At 46.6% G+C, this 19,864-nt stretch overlaps 1 protein-coding gene across 1 annotated transcript in view; it reads right to left on the bottom strand.

Annotated features, from left to right (window-relative positions):
• Positions 1 to 941: 941 nt before the first annotated feature.
• The window catches only part of LOC119391424 (MRG/MORF4L-binding protein-like), a 65,454-nt gene continuing 46,531 nt past the window's right edge, over positions 942 to 19,864 (bottom strand). Inside the window, exon 5 of the mRNA XM_049414862.1 lies at positions 942 to 1,134. Coding sequence (XP_049270819.1) covers positions 942 to 1,134 — 193 coding nt within the window. The remainder of the gene's footprint in view (positions 1,135 to 19,864) is intronic.

The raw sequence follows: 19,864 nt of genomic DNA, 5'->3' as shown, positions 1-19,864 counted from the left end.
CGCGTGAACTCCGACCTGCTCCAACTCCTCCAACAAATAACAGTGATGATGTGCCCACACCAACGCGACGTCGGAAGCAAATGCCAATCTCAAAGGCCTTACTTTCGTGCACAATTACGTCATAGATGCCATCTTTGCAATACGTATCTTCTAAGGCTATGTTTCTGTTAGCGGCAGTCCTTCGATTGCCGTTAACGGAAACATAGCCTCTCCCTTCTGTCCCTTGCGTCTCTCATATGGCTAATCTAACTGTCAAACCAGGCCAACCTGCGCACAAAGTTAACATGGCTGCTCTCTTCTGTGGTTGTTCGGCCGGCTCGGAGCACACTTTGCGATTTATCATATGGGAACAACCCCACAGTTACGACGTAACAGCGAGGCTCCCAATACATTCGATCCTATGAGAGCTATGCCAGGACCAGCGGAAAATGATGTAACAGCCGGGAAAATGCAACAGTGAGGAACATAACAGCGGGATTCTATTGTACGTTTTGAATTAGGTGAATACCTGATTCTGTTCGAAAATTTGAACATTCGACCACACGACTTGTGAAGACGTGTTAACTCGGGCGATGATGGCAAGAGCGACATGGCAGTTCAGGAGCTCCATAAACACCTTGTGCCGAGTGGGCAATAGAAAACGAACAGGTGACACTTCCAAGGCTTTTTTTAATCTTTTTTCAAGCATAAGCATTGAAATATAATGATCTGTGCTTCACCACAACCCTTATTTTTCAACATTTTCAGTTTCTCAGCTCGCGTGTCTCCTGGCTCTTACAGGGTGCTCTTATGGTACTGTGAGAAACATATCAATGAGGAGAAAGTTTGGGCATGTTGGCGCTTGTCCTGTCTTCATTTCATACCCCTGTTCATTTTTGGTGCTATGGCTTGTGCAGTAGGATACCAATGGGGTTCCACTGTAAACACTGCAACCACTTGGGTCATTCAAGAAACACATGGTCTTGCCTGGCAGTTGTCTTTCCCTCGCTGCGCTGCTTTACTTTCTTGCTTGTGCTGGATTTAGCCGAAGACTTCGCTGCCTTCCCATTACCCTTGCCTTTCTTGGCACTGCTGGCTCGAGGCTTCTTAGATGCTGAAGAGTCATCCTTGAGCTCTTTACCGTCCCCGGAGGAGCTATGAAGGCCAAAAAAAATGAAACTTCTGTTATGTTGAGGTCAGCATGCAATGTGTCAACAAGCATAAATTATTTTCAGTGGAAATGCACACTCAACTTGTGTACTCCTGCAGTGGTCATGTTGGACACACCATGAGAGCTCCGGCAAGGAGTAGACTTCTTTCACACAAAGGATTCAGACACACAAAAAGTGTCTTTAGCAAAAGTCCTTAATTGTACAGTTAGATTTTATTACCTAAACTCTGATGAGATCGAAAATTTTAGTGAATGTAATGTGCAGCCAATACATGGTACACGAGTGTTTTTGCATTTTGCACCCGTTAAAACGCAAAAATTTTTTGAACTATCCAGCAGGTCAAATTAGACAAGAGGCAGAAAAACACTGACACCACTGATTTATTTCAATGCACTTCATTTTAAAACACTAGCAAACTGAAGATGCACCCAATTTTTGTGAGTTCAGAATTGAAAACTCGTATAGAGACATCATAATTCAACAAATCCAAACCTAACGCACACCCAATTTTTTTGCAAGAAAAATGTAACGTGCATTTACTCAAAGGATGGAAAAAAAAAAGAAACCAGTAAACTGCACCTACTGAAACTGGGATGCAGCAAAAAAGAAAGGGATGACAGAAGCGAGGTGGACAGACACTCTACTCATATTTGTCATGTGTTCTTTTTTGTGCACATAGTTTCAATAAATGACCAACAAACAACCCTAGCTGAGTATAGCAGTGACTGTACTTTCACAGAATGAAATTTGATTTGCTCTTAATATCAGTAACCATCCCTCTAAGCCAGGACTTTATGACTGTCTGTGAACCATAACATATTGTTCTCGGCACAGTCCATGCGATGTTAGACATTCATTATTTATCAAACGACCCAGCCACAACTGCAAATGCCATGGGTGCTCCCTGCCTGAACTAATCACTTATTTAGTTTGTCCAGCAATGCGTGCAATTCTATGTAATGCCAAAAACATGCGCAACTTGTTTTTGTTAGCATAGCATGTAAATAAAACTTTTGAATTAGCTTTTATAATCGGACTGTAAGAGGCATTTCGTTGTCATTCTATACAAAAAGATCCTTTATCATCATGTTGTGATAATGGCTACACACATGGCGAAGCTGTCCCTGATGGTAGGCAATTGCGAATGCTGTTTTGGATTCATGTCTGACCACGCTGCACAAGCAATTTAAAGACCACTTTTCTTGAAAGAAAGGCATGCATTACAATTCGGTAATTACAGTTATTTGAGCTACCAGTTTCACTTAAAGTTCTTACTGAGGCAGGCTGAAAGTAGGAGTTTTCGACAGGAGATGACGTGTTCAACACATCCATTAGGCCCAAAATGATGCAAAGACAGACATTGTCGCCAATGCGGCCACGTTTTCGAGCAGGGGCATACCAACCAGTATGTTTCGACCGACAAGTGAAGGCTGCTTTCAGGATCAAAATAATTAACATTTTGGCCCAGAGAAGCGGGAGAGTGCCAGCCATGACTCTCGGTCGAGACAGAATTAAGAAAAAAAAATTTGGATCAACTGGTGTCATACTCAATGAAGTCTACTGAACTATGTAAATGTGTTCCTTTCGCAAAAATTTGCTTCACTGCAAAGGTGTGCCATTGCATTTATGCACGCACAACAGAATATGAGTCACACATGATGCTAACGTTGTATGAGCTCCACCCTTGACATGATCACAGGCCAATACACATATAGGAAAACTTTTACCAAAAAGGCCTTTTAACATCTGCAGACCACTACAGCCATGTCCCGTTAATATAGACCCCATTTATATGGACACCCCACAAAGGGACGAAATTTTTGCTGCCTGGTCTCTCACCATGCAATTCTGCCTCGTCAATATAGGAACCCGCAGTGCGAACTGTGGACGGCTATCTTGATGATGAAATAGGTAAATACAGGCATTGTTGTCTCGTTATTATGAACACAGGTCCACACAGCAAAAAATTTCAACAGCAAAGCAAAAACCCCAGGCCTGCGCTGAAACCGCAGCACAGACACAGCGAAAGCTGGAAGAGCGGCATTTCTAGAGTCCGTTATAAACTATCTTGTGGCTACTAATACAAGTACACTAGCAAGCTACCCACTACGCCATAAATCACAAATTTTGTGAAGTTGGGAAGCACCCACCACGACATTACTCGTCATTCTGTGGAGAAGCGAGGCACCAGCTACACGTTTGTAAGCATTATGTGCACTTTGTTGACGCGACGACCAATGCCGATGAAGAATTATGGCTCAACCCTTTGTAATGGGTTGGAAGCTTTAAACGACCCAGCAGTTATGTAATTTGCATTAGGTGACGCCCGGTCGCTATGTCCCTCTCCCGCCATACTGTATATGGCTCGAAAGCTACAGCTACAGTATATGGCTCGAAAAGAGAGCCTATACAGTAACTCTATTGCTGTGGTACTTAAAACGCTACTGGCATAATGGCATAAGTGACCAGAATCGTCTTTAACAAAGTGAGGGGGACGAGTAACAATAACCCCTGTGGAACACCAGTCATGGTATTGACTACGTCCCACAAACTTGTCTGACAGTACTCGCCTTAATCGCTCAACATCAGAGAGGGACCCCTATCCACATCATACTACTGCCGATGTTGCGAGGTGCTGCCAATCCAGAGGAGCACTCACACTTTAAAACCAAATTAAAATAGCTTAAAGACAACGTTCGCCGCTAATAGTCGTCCAGAAGTGCCCACGTATGCAGGACAATCAAACAACACAAACATCTCGAGTTTCCAATTTTGGTGTTGGGGTCCCTTATTATGCTTCCCGGCGACATACAAGATGATATACTGCATGAAAAGCTTGGACTGTCTTCTGCAAGTGCATGCAAGGGCAAAGCATGTGGACACAATGGCCCAGAGGCCAGAGTCACATGTTCTTACGAATTTATCAGTGGTAGCCCAGTGAGCTTAAGACAGGGAGCAAATTTTGAAGCAGGAGAAAAGCTGTTTTAGAGCACTTAAAATGCAGAAAAAATGTCTGAGAGAACCTGAAGCAGAAGAGTAACTGTGTTTTTGGCGAAAATTCTTGTTACTGCATGAGCAGGAAATGCTGCTTAATGTAACGAAAGACACCATGACACCATGTCTGAGAGCAGCCATTAATCAGGCTCATCTTCACATGGAAGAAAACCATGATATGTTGCAAATCAACTGTCATTTAGGTAGACAAAGAAACCTCTTCACCACGGTAAAAATTAATGAAGACAGGCAGCCAGGCACAGTGCCAGCAAAAATTACACCTGCAATACATTAATGTTGCATAGTCAGACATAAAATAATGTGACAGCAAAGTCATTCTTCATTCCATAGCAATACACACATGCATTGCAGTGAAGCCCTTATTGCATTGCACTGCAGTGAAGCCCAAGGACAAACATGGCATTTGCGGTTTCTGCGAGCAAAAGGTTCCAAAACATCAATCCAACCAGAAAAATCAATCTAACAAAAAAAAAAAGCTGCAACGGAACCATTTTCAAGAAAAGGGGCAGCAGTGGACAACAGATAAAGGAAAGAGGCAACAAGAACAACCCACGAAACACGAAACCTCTATAAAACGTTATATAGAGGCTTATGGAGGTTTTAAACGTTTTAAAGATGTTTTATAGAGGTTTTGTGTTTCGTGGGAAGCGCTGCACTTGTCCATGTACCCTCCTTCTGTCCGCTGTGTACCACTGCACTGCCTCTTGAAAATGAATTTCCATAGCCCAATCTCACAATGTGCTAACCATAACAGAAAAGTTTGTTGACAGTGAGAACGTTTGGTTCACAATTTCCAACGTAAACAGTCCATTCTGCAGTCTGTCCAATTTAGTATGGCTAGTACCCCATCCATGGGTGCCTTTCATCCACAGATGCTCTCACAGTGGTGCCTTCAAAGACAAAAACTGGCTTGGCCAGTACGAGTGCACTGCAAAGATTAACCAGTGGACTGCACAGTAAAAGCTCTCCAACGTCTACTTTACCCTTGACGGCAGTGCTCATACTTGGAATGAAAACCGAAAACGCAGGTGACATGGAGCAACTTCCAACAGCAGATCACTGATACCTTTGCTAGTGTCAAGCGACAGTATCGTGCCCAGCAGCTAACAGGGTTACGTGTTAAAGAAATAATGAAACTGTTGCAATGTTCACCAAGGACATAGCCCGGCTCTTTCATAGAGTTGACCTGCACATGCCCATTATAAGTTGCACAGCGAAAAAGAGGAGTTATTAGATGGACTTGTGCAATCCATCCAGTACTGCAGCTCATTTTATCAAGGAAGTTATAGCTATCAAGCGCACAATTCATCAACAACGCAGGCAGTACAATTGCCTGTGCAGCAGCCCACTATCAATGTCACTCCCATGACTTTTAAAAATGAGCTCCCTGCATGACCTAATTAAGAAGATTGTTCAAGAGGAAATGCAGAAGTTTAGGACTTTGATAGTAGAAATGTCCGTGGCATTAGCCGTTGAAGTCGTATGCAATGAAATCAGGCAAGCATTTTCGACAGCTGATCATGATCATGAGCGGCACCCCATGAGTTACGTCACCACTTTTTGGCGTCCACCTCCCAATGTGTGGTACCATCAAATCATCAGCCGTAAACAGCCTCATCTTGCTCACCGCCACAACAAGGAACATTGAGACGAACGCCCTTCATGCTGCTGTACCACCACCCATGAACAGCCATAGTTTAGTCACCGTTGCAAGATGTGACCAAAGTCCAAAGTTCCTAAAAATGAAAGCATGGCACATTATAGATCATTGTCAGTCAATATTCCTTGCATTGCTGGCACTGCGATACATTGTTTCATCCTCTTCAGCAATGATCCGACGGTCAACACACCCACCATGATTGCATGCTACGCCGTGGCAACACTGATTTACGGGGCCTCCAGGAGCCCATTCTCATTTTGACAACTGCTGTATCAACGATGAGACACTGCCTAACCACCTGCCAGGTTTGGGATATTGGTCGCGCCCTCCGTCTCCTGCACATTTGCCTTCATCACATCGACACACTTTTGCTGGTCTCTGGGGAAGGAGGTCACCCAGCCCATGCCAGGGAAACTAAATGCAGGAACCTATAAATGTTAAGGTCGCAGGCCATCGAGACGACGATAAAAAGCCCCCATTACTCTCACTGCAGGACACCTTGAAGCAGACAAGCCGTAACACCGACGAATTTGTGACCGTAGACATGCCCGTTTTTGTTGACAGACTGCAAATAGCAGCCTTAGTTGACACTGGTGCCAACTTTTCCATAATAAGTCGAGACGCCTCTGTCCAGCTTAAGAGAGTAAAGATGCCATGGAAGAGCCATCATATAAGGATGGCAGGCAGCCAGTTAGTGATGTCAACATGACAGATGTCCTGTGAAAATTGACACTGGAGATTCTTTTTTCATTGCAATGTTTGTCATTGTCACAGCACGTTGCACAGACACAATTATTTAGATGGATTTTTAAGAGAATATTGTGCCATCGTCAACATTCCAGACTGATCGGTTATGTTCTACATAGGGAAAGATTCAGTTCATTGCTCGGAACAGAGACATAACCCGTTAAGCTGATGATGGTGTGGTCATCCTGCCTCGATCATGCACGCTTGTTTCCATAGCAGGTGAAATCCCACTTGGCAGACAAGTGGCAGGTATTTACCAGCGGTATTTGGGCATCCACTGCTGGATGCCCGAATGTATTGTTAAGCAATTTTAGTGCTGAGCGCCGGCACCTTCCAAAGGGTACAACAGTCGCCAACCTTAAAGGGGCCCTGCAACACTTTTCCAAGTTAACATCGAATGGCTTCATTAAGAGAGCTTATTGCCTCACAAATAGACTGCCACAAAAATTTTTAGACTCTGTAATTACAGGAATTTGTTGCACACTTCAAGCGCTTTCTCTCTCCTTTCGTACCAGCGAGTGCGCAAAAATCTATGCAGGGGGGGGGGGGAGAGGACTGACAAGGGGGCAAGAAGACACCTCTGTTCATCAGCGTGCATCATGACCTTAACCACTTTCTTTACTTTTTCTCTCTTTTTTTTCCTTCGTACTTGCGGCTCACTTTCAGTGGGATCGTGAGCGCGTGCGCATGGGCACGAGGCAGCATCCCACGGGGCCGCTGTAACTGTGCAGCTCACAATGCTCAAATCGGCCAATGGGCATGGACTTTGGGTTTATGGCGCGATCATTTGGGTTTACGGCATCATTTTTTTAAGGAAGAGAGAGCAATTTCTAGCCGACTTTAGAAATAATTGTAAATTCCAGGTCGTGTGCTGTGCTATAACGTTTAGATAGCGTGCTCTCAAGAGCCTGGATTACCAATCAGCAGTGTTTTCTGACCATGCTGAAAAAGTGTTGCAGGGCCTCTTTAACATCGTAGAATTCAAGGCTGTTTGGTGGTACTCAATGAAGCGCCTGGCCAAGATCTAGCACCCACTCTTGACACTAGTACAATTTTGCCAAAGGACAAGTGAAAGAGACTTCTTAGGTTATGAACTCAGTTCCAGGACTAAAAATTGAGTTGACCAAATGCCCTTAACTAAGCACCGAATAATTACCAAGACACAGCAAGACCTATTCACCAGGAACACTATATGGCTCAAAGGAAATGTGAAGCAATACAGGTAGCCATAATGCTTGAAGGTGACACGATTCAGTCATTAAAAAGCCTCTGAGCATCACCTGTAGTTGTGCTCAAGAAAAGGACGGCAGTCTCAATTTTTGTGCAAACTACAGAAAGCGAAGTCGGACGAGCAAGATAGATGTGCACCTGCTCCCATGATTAGAAGATTCACTCAACAGACTTCAAAATGCTCCTTATTACTTTTCTCCAATAGAGTGGAGTGGATATTGGCAAACAGAGGCGGACCCAGAAGGCTTTGAGAAAACTGCATTTGTGATGCCAGATGGTTTACACAAATTTAATGTCTTGTCATTTGGTCAGTGCCCACTGCTTTTCAAAGGCTCAGGAACACTATGATTTCAGGGCTATGTGGAAAACCTGCTTGATCATCTAGACACCCTCGGAGTGTTTTTGCTACGTTTCACGAGCATCCTGAATGGCTAGAAGCAACTTTACAAGCCATATCGTTTGTGGGCCTTACACAGAAACCAAAGGAATGTCGCTTTTGCTTTCAGCAATTCTTGATTTTATGGTCATGTTGTCAGTCTCTCTCTGGGCCTGTGGTTTGTCAAAAACTCTGCATGCACTGTGTTGCCGTCAACTCTCCTCATGAGAAACAACAACACCTTTTTGTGAGACAACGAACAGAAAACTGTTTTTAATGATCTGCACAATGTCTACAAATGCCTCCAGTGCCTGCCCACTCCAACGAGGCATCCTCCATGATGCTTCACGCTGATGCTAGCAATATAAGTCTGTGAACTGTGTTTGCACAGTGGCAAGAGGACACAGAAAAGAGTGATTGCCTGTGCAAGCAAAATGCTAACACACGCAGAGGCCAATTACTCAACAACTAAGAAAGAATGCCTCACTGTGGTATGAGAGGTCATGAAATTTCTCCCATATTTATGTCCGCCCCTTCGAGTTTATCAGCAACCATCATTCACTGTGCTGGTTGACAAACCCTAAAGATCCTTCTGACAAAGTAGTGTGCTGTAGCTTTAGGCTGCAAGAGTTTGATAGGACGGTCAAGCACAAGTTGAGGAAGTGAAATACAGTTGCCGACTGCCTGTCTCTACCCGAGGGAGTGGAAACAGCATTCCTTGATGTTCTCAACACATCCCCCACTGCACAACAACTTGATGACACTGAGTTGCTTCACCTAAATACAGTGGAACCCCGCTGTTACGTTCCTCACTGCTGCGTTTTCCCGGCTGTTACGTCGTTTTCCGCCGGTCCCGGCATAGCTCCCATAGGATACAATGTATTGGGAACCCCGCTGTTACGTCGTAACTGTCGGACCGTTCCCGTATGATACATCGCGAAGTGCGCTCGGAGCCGACCGAGTGACTACCAAAGAGAGCGGCCATGGTGCATTTTCACGCAGCTTGGCCTCGTTTGACCGTAATATTAGCCGCATGAGAGGCGCAAGCAACAGAATCTTTCAATTGATGCAAACAAAAGCATGGCCTTCAAGATTCAAATTGCAAAGATGGCGTCTATGACGTAACTGCTCGCGAAAGCAAGGCCTTCGAGATTGGCATTTACTATTGACAAAAGCATAGCCTTTGAGATTTGTATTGCACAAACATGGCGTGTATGACGTAATTGCGTGCGAAAGCAAGGCCTTCGAGATTGGCATTCACTTCTGCCATCGCGTTGGCGTAGACTCATCATCATCGTTATTTGTCGGAGAACGGGAGGAGTTCGAGCTGTGGTGCGATCTTGTACGCATTCCAAATAAACACGGAGGCGTGGCGTTACATCCAGCCGCACGCGAATGGCCCATTTGAACCGCGATAGACGTCACGGCCCTGCATTGACCAATCGCGTGCGGTCGCGTGCGGTCACGTGCGGCTGAATGTAATGCCACACCTCCGTGTTTATTTTGTAGCGCGTACAAGATCGCACCACTGGTTGGAGCTCGCATGGTCGTGCGTGCGGTTCGCGGTCGGACTCGCCGCGCCGGTCGTGATTGCGTGTGCTTAGTTCTTTCATGCCTACAGCTGTTGCTGTTAAAAAAATCACATACGTTGATTACATTTCTGTGGATGAGGCCGTCCTAAGCTCCGCGTTTCTATTCATCGACTAGATCGCGGCTGAGCGCGCCAATTTTCGTGCTGCTCGTAAGAATTGAAATAAAATTCTGTACCACTAAATATTTTGCCGTTTTTCCTGTTTTTCGGCTCTTACGTTTCCCGTCTCTTACGTTTATTTCCTACGGTCCCTTCAAAAACGTATCAGCGGGGTTCTACTGTAATTGCTTAGACGGATGATCTCAGAATGCACCTGGAGTATTCAGAGGAGTATTGCCATCGCTTTGTAAAGGACTTTGTCCCATAAACATAAGAAACTTTTCCTTACTAGATCTATCCGTTTGCTCATCATTCCCACAGCCTTTACGAAGGCTTCGTAATGAAGTACTTCAAGCATGTCACAAAGAGGAGACTTCTGATCATTTAGGCTGCACACGAACATTGGCTAGAGTGCAGCAAAGGTTATTGGCTGAGCCCACCATGAAACACCACATTCACACATGCCTCAATTGCTAGCGAAACAAGTCGCCTCAAACAAAATTAGCCAGGCTGCTGCAATCCATTCAGTTCCCACGAACATCACTGGAACTGGACCAGATCAGCATAAATAATTTGCGTTCACTTCCTACAACTACTGCAGGAAACCACTGGGTTATCATCATAACTCACAATCTGACTTATTGCGCCAAAACAACGGCTATCCAACATAAGCACAGCAGCAGAACTGGCACTTTTCCACAGAGAATGTTGTGCTGAGACATGGCGCACAACAGACCAAGGAACTGCATTCACGGCAGCTCTTTTACTTTATTTATTTAAAAAGCCTCACAGGCTACAGAGGATGAATTATGTTTGGGGAGTTTTACGATCAATATATACACGTACACATATATATATGTGTGTGCACTAATATATGGAAACATTACAAAGGTGAAGAAATAGTGTGAATGTGCTTAATAAGAACTTGTTGGGCAAGTTGGCGAGTACTTAACATCGTGGTTTAGCGCTAAAAAAGACAGACATGTGAGAGACAGGACAGGCGCCTGTCCAGTCTCTCACATGTGTCTGTCTTTTTTAGCGCTAAACCACGATGTTAAGTGTGAATGTGATGTGTGCTGTGCACTCAAAGAGTGCGCATTTGAAAAGCATGTGACACAAAAGGAAGCAGACGACAAGGACTGCACATGCAAACAGAAGCCAAATGAAAGACGAAGGTGACGAATGTAGAGCATGAGAAAGCGTGGCGCAAGGAGTGAAAATAAAAGTGGCCCAATGAGAAAAGACCACGGAACATATCAGAGGCCAATCACTTGCCACCACGGAAGTCCAACAATCTCCAATCAGACGAAGAAAAGTGGGCCCTGAGGGTGAAAAAAAGCCTGGTGCACAGAAGAATGAGGGGAGTTCCAGAAAACGAGGCAAGGAGAAGGTCCTCACCGGACCAGGCGCCGAAGATAGGCCGTCGGGTTGCAGAGCCGTTCCACCAGGACTTCAACCGGCCGGGGCCTCCTGCCTACACATTCCTGTGCGTGGAAAACCCAGCCATTCGTGCACTCCAGCCCAAAGCCGGTGGACCCCAGTACCTGTGGCAGAGCGGCAGCAGTCTTTGCCCTCAATCGCTTGGCCAAAATGCTGCTTGTTGTGATGCGATTTTAGTTTCAGTTTCGTTCTATTTTTTTTTCCCCCGAGAGGGCGCGCTGTGTATGTGTCTATGTCTTGTATATACGTCGGTGTCCTTTGGAATAAAGAGAGATTGGAGTCCATGTTTTGGACTGTTCATTGTCCCTCTCGAGTTACTACACCGCTGCATCTGAGTGTGCAACCAAGCAGCCAGCGCGACCAGCGTCTCTCGTGTTAGCCAGGTAACCAGTGTTTCCTCGACATAGCCAGCCAGCCAGGCTCGCCTTCGTCTACCGGGACTACTGTGTGTGAACTCGTCAGCCTGCCCTTCTTTAACAATATAGTAAGACTGCCCACTCATTCCTCCATCCTTCTGCCGCTCATCCGCGCCGAACTATAGAGTTAAATTCAGTTCCTCTAAACCCCGCCTTGTGTGTTAGTGTTAGTATTTTTTCGTATTCTGTGAACCTTTTAAGTGTTGGGTTTTATGCAGTATTTATTTTTCTTTTTCATTAAAGTTTCGTGTTGTATGTAACAAACGGCCTTGTCCTTTGTGCTTTCGGAGGCTCCGCCGTAGAGAGCTGTCGTAAATCACAAAAAAAAAGAACCTGCATCAGAGTGTTTTGGTATACAGTGAAGCCTCGGTGATACGATAACAGCTCATACGAATTTCGGGGTGATACGAATTTTTCATTGGTCCCGGCCAAGGCCCATTGCCTGCAATGTAATGGAGTACGGTTGCTGCAAACCGATTTTCACCCAGCGACGTTTTATACGAACGTACCGTATTTACTCGAATCTAACGCGCACCTTTTTTCGGGGAAAACGAGTCCAAAAATCGCATGCGCGTTAGAATCGAGTACCGGAAAAAAAAAGAAACTCGGTTATCATATTGCCATCGACATTTCAAAATGGCCGCCTCCTACGCGCTTTGGCCATTTCTGCCATTTTTTCAGTTCGTACGTATGCTGAGGAGATTGTCATGCCGTTCTGCGTTCGCATCGACGGCATGGAAGTGCCGACTCTAAATACTCGACGAGTGCACCACGATGCCGCATTTAAAAGAATAGTTATTACATGTGCAGAGAGACGGACGGAAATCGGGCCGCATCGCGGTCGTTCGAAGTTCCCGAAACGTGCGTGCGAGACTGGCGCAAACATAAGCAGAAGATTTTTTACAGCAAAGCTTCACGAAAAGGTTTCAGTGGACCAAAGCAGGGCCGGTTTCCCGAAATCGAAGACTGTTGAAAGCGACAAGGAGTTGTCCGACAGCGACGAGGACTGATCCATTACCCGACTCGTATCGCCGCCGTAGTGGTGACAGTTTTAGCGGCAAGGCCCGCTTTTTGACTTTGTGTTTTACTTTTTAGAAAGTTTAGTTCCTTAAAACCCAAATACTTGTTCTTCGAATGTGCGAAGTTTGACTCCTACGGACTTCTTTTGTTCTTTTCTCACGAAAAATGGGTGCGCGTTACAATCGATGTATTATTTTTTTTTTTTTGGTCGCGGAAAACGGGTGCGCGTTACAATCGAGGGCGCGCTACAATCGGGTAAATACGGTACGCTACCGCCCAGGCACGGAGAGGTGTTGTCCGCGCTGTCGCTAAAAACGCACCAAGCACGTGCGAGCGCGGGAACGCAAGTGTGGGCATGCACGCCGCACCGCCAAATCCTCAGAATTACGGTGTAATAAAAACACTTTTCTAAAGGTGGACGAGAACCGAAAGAAGGCGAGGACGGTCTTGGCGAAGGAGTCAGGCATCACAACGTCAACATGCGTGACCGTTGAGGTTGCACTTGTGCGGGCACGGTCGTAAATCTCCCAAAAAACATCCGCAACATCTACGCGATAAGAAAATCAGAAAACAGGACCGTGGTTCTGTAATTTTGTGGCCTTGATCCATCGCGTCAAAGCGCGTCTTTTGTTACTTTCGCTGTAGTACTCCGATGTCATGCAAAAAAGCATACTAAAATATGGAAGGGGCTACTGCTGTCGCGGGTCACAACGCACCTGGTTCATTAATTAAATACGCGCGTACAGACCATATATATACGAGAGCTGGTACAATTGCCGACATCTAAAAACTTAACTGACAATCATTCAGGGTTCTTCCCGACGTTGCGGCGGCCCTGACAAACAATAAATGAAAATGTACGCCAGCTTTCTTTTGTCGCATGCTAATTTTCCATGCTTTCTGGTGATACGAATTTCGGATGATACGAATATTTTTGGTGGTCCCGTGAGGTTCGTATCACCGAGGTTTCACTGTACAGTCGCCGACTGTTTATTCGGACACTTTCGCAGCACTGCCACTCGTCTCATTGAAGCAATGTAAACTCACAACTGAAAACTACAGTGCGCCGTTCGATTTTTCGGACTCCGGCTGGCTCATCGGTTGCGACGTCGGAACGCCATGACAAGCTGTCAGCGATGTTAACAATATTTCTGCTAGGTTTCCAGACTGAAAGGTTGCACTGGCTATGTCTGCACTGGCTATATATATACACATATATACATATGCACACTAATATACGGAAACATTGCAAAGAAGGTGACACTGGAGGGCGTGCCAGTGTCAAAATCCATGCAGAAATTACAATTGCAAATCTCAAAGGCTTTGTTTGTTGGCTACACATAAGAGTTGCCTTTTGGCTTGAGCCAATCAAGTATCTATAAAATGTCTACTACAGCCTAACTGCAGGCCAAGCCAAGTCACGCATGGAATCAGCTTGGTGGTTGTGCGCAAGCATGCATGTGCAGACGCACAGTGCCAAGTTTTTCCGGTCTGTGGGCCAATAAAGGTGCATTTTTTTCTGGTGAATCTGTTTGAGGGTTTGCGTGGTTTGCGTCTTTGCGTTGTTTCCGTTGTCAGTTGTTTCTGCGGCAAGGCCTGATTTGCGCCTCGTGCTTTGTGTCTCGCTCTCTTGATTGTTGCTTGGCGTGCGAAGCCTGATCTGCTGAAATGGCTCAGACGCCACTCGTTCCATCTGCGCTATCGGGACTAATGAAGAAACGTGGCAACTACAAGACACTGGCAATGGTGAAAATTTTTCACCATTGTGAATACTTCCTCTAATAAGTACTTCCACACTTTTTAAAAAGTAAATACTTCCTCTAATAACCAACTGCTTACTACTACATTCGTGGTCACAGGGTTCAGGCTGGGAGCGCGGAGCCTGTTAATCAGCCCTCTTTCCACAGTCACCTGGGTGTACATAAATTTTAAACCCCCTTCAACCATTTGTTATTACCGAAATGCAAGATGAAACAATGCTGCAAAAACAACTAAAAATACAATAAACACTCATTGAAATGCCGTAACCAGTATATTCATTTGCAGTGTTGTCAACTGACATCTAACTCTAACGGTTCTTTTTTTTGTGTGAGCACCTGCATTTCCTTCAAATAATTATCTGTTCTCCACCATCGACGCCGTCATAAGCTAGTAGCTGCTGGTAAACATACTGGGCATACTCACAAATCATAATGTTCACTATCATAAACCAGCTGCCAAAGTGCCAAAAATATATAATTGTTTAAATTTCTTTCTGGCCGCTGCTGCTGTAATCTATGCACAGCAGCAGAGGATAGGGGAACTGAATAATTCTGGCAGTTATGGTCGCGATCGTGCGCCCTCAGTACAGAGCGCGGTGTAAGGAAATACTTGCACCATGCAGAGGCATCATGATGTACCCCCTTGACTGCGTGACTTGATTCCATTTGTGATGCAAGCAAAATGCAGCAGTGACCGTAAGCTTCCTGTTCACATTAAAAAATTAAAAGTTAAGGATTCAAGACGCCACACGAAGAGCCCAAACTGCATCGGTGCCGCCTCAAGATATGTTTCCTTGCTTGTTCGTCCCACATGCAACATCATATGCGCTGTGACTGAATCCCTATAGTTAGAGACCGGGGTAATTAACCGTGCACTGAACAGTGCGACTTCGTGCGATGGGTGGGTGTCATGATGTGCGCGGTAGGCTCATCTGGTGCGTTGTGTTTGTGGGTTTGTGCTGTGCCGTGCGCCGACGAAGACGACGATGAGATATGAAAAGGCGTCATCGTGTCGTCTAAGTCAAGCCAAGCCATGGGGAGAAGATAGAAGAGGAAGACAACGAGGGGTGTTCGACAACGGAAACCGAACGAAGCAGTCGCAGGGTGAAGCGCTCGTCGGGTCCTGGTCCCGAAGCCTACCCCTGTGCCTGGTGACCGATCGAGCCTGGCTCCCGTCTACCGGCCGCTCCAGCAGCTGGCGCCGGTCCGTTGTTCTCGGACCTGGGCGTACTCCAGACCTGGGCCTACTACTGGCTGTCCGGGACGTCTTTGCCACATCGGCTCTGCCTATGCCTATGTCATCGCTGCTGTCGGCGTAAAACGCAACGCAACTCATCGACTGATCTGCCCTCGACCGTCACACCGTGAAGTGTTCACACAAATCTTGTGTATAGTGCAGTGGGGGACTACGCTGAGGGTCAGACCTTGAGTCCTTCAAGAACGTGTGTCGTGCTCGTAGCTATAGGGCAGTTTTTCGCTGTTGCATTGTAACACGTCAAGCTTCATCATCATTTTTGTAACATTAAAGCCTTACAACTCCAGCTGCAAATGTCTTCGTCCGTCTCGGCAACAATTATTTAAGTTGCCGTGATTACCCGAACCATATCCCTCACAATTGGCGTCCGCGAGGCAGGACAAAGCCGTTTGCACTGAGTTAAAACCTTTGTAGTGAAGATGAGCGAGCAAGAGCTTATAACGCTAGCGGAACGCATGGGGCTTCAAGGAGCCGAGCTAAAGACGTGGGTAGACGCGCGGTTAGAGCGGGCTCATGAGGAATCTGTGCAAGCGCGTGAAGAGCGTTCCGCGGAAAGGCAGGCGGCGAAGGAACGTTTGGAGATAGAAGAGAGAACTCTTCAACTGTGAATTAGACTAGCTGATGTCGAAGGTAGCCGTGAGCCAGCAGCGCGGGACCGAGAACCTGAGAGAAGTCAAAGCCGCCCGTGCTTGATCAATCCTCACAACCTGATTCCAGTGTTTGACGAGAGGCGTGACGATCTCGATGCGTATCTCAAGAGGTTCGAACGCGTAGCTGTTGGTCAAGAGTGGCCTGAGGAGAAGTGGGCTACAGCGCTTAGTTCATGCCTCAGTGGGGAAGCGTTGAAAGTCTTCGGTCGTCTGTCGCCAGAAGACTCGATGGATTACCAGAGTACGAAAATGGCCTTGCTCCAGAGGTTTCGTTTCACAGCCGAAGGCTATCACGAAAAGTTTCGACAAAGCAAGCCGGAAGACGGCGAAACTGGTAAACAGTACGCCACGAGATTACAGAGCTTCTTCGATAGATGGCTGGAAATGTCGAAAACGGACAAGGACTTTGCATCCGTGCGCAACCTTATTGTAGCTGAGCAGTTCCTGAATAACTGTCACGATTGCCTGGCACTTTTCCTAAGGGAGAAGAAATGCAAGACAGTGGAAGAGATGGCCGAAGCGGCTGATACCTTCTTGGAGGTCCAGCGGCAAACAAACTTGTTGGTATTTCATAACAAGTCCGGAAACATTACTAAGGAGCAAGATGAATGTACATATACCCAGCCTCCTCTTAGATGTTTCGTCTGTGATCGACCTGGGCATAGAGCATCTGATTGCCACACGAAACCCCGAGTCTTCTGTGGGCACTGTCGGAAGCCAGGCCATGATGCAAGAGCATGCCCAAACAACGGTGGGTCAAAGAAGACGACATCTTGCATCGTGTCTACTGAACAGAAGTCCGAGACGCCCGGATGTACCGATGATTCGTCACAAGATGAATACGTTGCCAGTGCACTCCGAACACGCACCGCAACAGCTACGCGAAACTTGCCAGTGTTACAGGGAGAAGTGTTTGGACATACTGTATCTGTCTTGAGGGATACTGGAAGCAACACCCTGGTCGTGCGCTGTTCCCTTATTCCCGATGAGGCGTTGACGGGTACTACCGCCACTATTTTATTGGCTGATGGTAGTTGCATCGAGGTACCGGAAGCAGAAGTACGGATTCTATCGCCCTATTTCACCGGAAATGTGATAGTCAAATGCATGACGTCACCACTTTACGATGTCATCGTAGGAAATGTTCCCGGCGCCCGTGACGCTAATGACCCCGACTCAACGTGGAAGAAGTCAGCGAGCCAGAAGTCGGTGACTAATCAGGCATTCAAGTCTGAAGAGAAACCCAAGGATGGATGCGGGACGAATAGCACAGTCATGGTTGGTGTTTCAAGCAAAGGACATCGCCGGAAGCTCACGACTGCTAAATTTGGAAACTTAGAGGTGACACAGGAGTCTTTTCGCCAAAAACAAGAGGAAGACCGGTCGCTGTATGTTTGTAGGGCGAAAGTCGACACCATCATCCGCGGCAAAGGAGCCATATACCACTCATTTATGTTTGAGAAAGGAATCTTGTACCGCGTTTACCACTTGGCTCCAGGTAAATCATTTCAACAAGCGGTGGTTCCAAAGGCGTTGCGAGTCCAAGTGTTGAACTTGGCACATGAATCCCCGATATCTGGTCACCAGGGTATCAAGAAGACGAAGGACCGAGTTTTGGAGTCGTTTTATTGGTCCGGTGTACAGGAGGAGGTCCGAAGGTTCGTTAAATCATGCGACGCATGGCAAAGGACATATCCCAAAGGCAAAGTAGGCAAAGCGCCTCTTGGACGAATGCCTTTGATTGACACGCCATTCGAACGTGTGGCCGTTGATATCATTGGACCTCTGACGCCGATTTCAAAGAAGGGCAATCGATACATTCTTACCCTGGTGGATTTCGCCACTCGGTACCCGGACGCGGTGGCTTTGCCCGCAATTGATTCGGCAACAGTAGCAGATGGGCTACTGGAAATGTTTTCCTGTATAGGCTTCCCAAGGGAGATTCTCTGTGACCAAGCATCCTGCTTCACGTCAGGCCTGATGGAGGAAGTGAATGCTCTGCTTGCCATTCGACATTTGAGCTCGACGCCTTACCACCCTATATGCAATGGCTTGGTCAAAAAGTTCAACGGCACCTTGAAACAGATGTTGCGCAAGTTGTGCCAAGAGAAGCCAAAGTCATGGGACCGATTCCTTGCGCCTCTGTTATTCGCCTATCGAGAAGTACCTCAGACTAGCCTGGGCTTCTCACCTTCTGAACTGATATACGGCCGGCACGTCCGAGGACCCCTGGATATTCTTAAGGAACTCTGGACGGGAGAAGACCTAGAGGAAGATATCAAGACCACCTACGGATATGTGCTGGATCTGCGAGAACGTCTTGAACACGCCTTGAAGCTGGCTCAAGAGAATCTCTCCCGAGCTCAAAACTCGCAGAAGAAGTATTATGACCGAACCTCCAAAACACGACACCTCGAAGTTGGTGACCGGGTTCTTATATTACTCCCAACCAGTGAAAACAAGCTTCTCGTGCACTGGAAAGGGCCATTTCGGGTTACAGGAAAGAGAAGCGACCACGACTATTGGTTGGACCTCGGACACGCCACGAAACTGTTTCACATAAACATGCTCAAGCGTTACGAAGAACGTCAACCACAAGTCGTTACTCAGGCGTCTTCAGTCGTCGTGGTCCAAGAAGGAAAATCCGAATCACTTTTGCGTACATGTAATGTCTATGACGGCAAAGGCAGTAAGACACTCAGTATCAAACAACAAGTCCAACGTGCACGACGTTCAAGACACCTTCCGTCTGGAAGATATCATAGGTTCAGGGAATGATAATGTGGTGGATATGTGTAGGTTGCAGATGCAGGCGCTAGCCATATACAGACCTCGTATTAACAAGACTGTTTGTTGGCCTAGTTGGTACTTGCTTAGTGACATCTTTTAGCCGCGAAAGAGCACAACACAAAGGAAAGAAACACACAACGACAGGACGGCCGCCCGTCCTGTCGTTGTGTGTTTCTTTCCTTTGTGTTGTGCTCTTTCGCGGCTAAAAGATGTCACCTCGTATTGTTTGCAGACTTCAGTGGATAGATCTAGTGTCACAGTTCAACCGTTTGCCTATATTTGTTTGTCATAGGCCTTGTCTCCCGCGCACTTTGAACAGTTTTTTTTTTTTTTAAACTTTCGAAAGGGGGGGCTTTTGTCATGATGTGCGCGGTAGGCTCATCTGGTGCGTTGTGTTTGTGGGTTTGTGCTGTGCCGTGCGCCGACGAAGACGACGATGAGATATGAAAAGGCGTCATCGTGTCGTCTAAGTCAAGCCAAGCCATGGGGAGAAGATAGAAGAGGAAGACGACGAGGGGGGTTCGACAACGGAAACCGAACGAAGCAGTCGCAGGGTGAAGCGCTCGTCGGGTCCTGGTCCCGAAGCCTACCCCTGTGCCTGGTGACCGATCGAGCCTGGCTCCCGTCTACCGGCCGCTCCAGCAGCTGGCGCCGGTCCGTTGTT

This window comes from Rhipicephalus sanguineus, chromosome 1, assembly GCF_013339695.2.
Source record: "Rhipicephalus sanguineus isolate Rsan-2018 chromosome 1, BIME_Rsan_1.4, whole genome shotgun sequence".
NCBI classification, from domain to species: Eukaryota; Metazoa; Arthropoda; class Arachnida; order Ixodida; family Ixodidae; genus Rhipicephalus; species Rhipicephalus sanguineus.
Note: the sequence above shows the minus strand (reverse complement) of the source record. Positions and strands in the feature narration are given on the sequence as shown.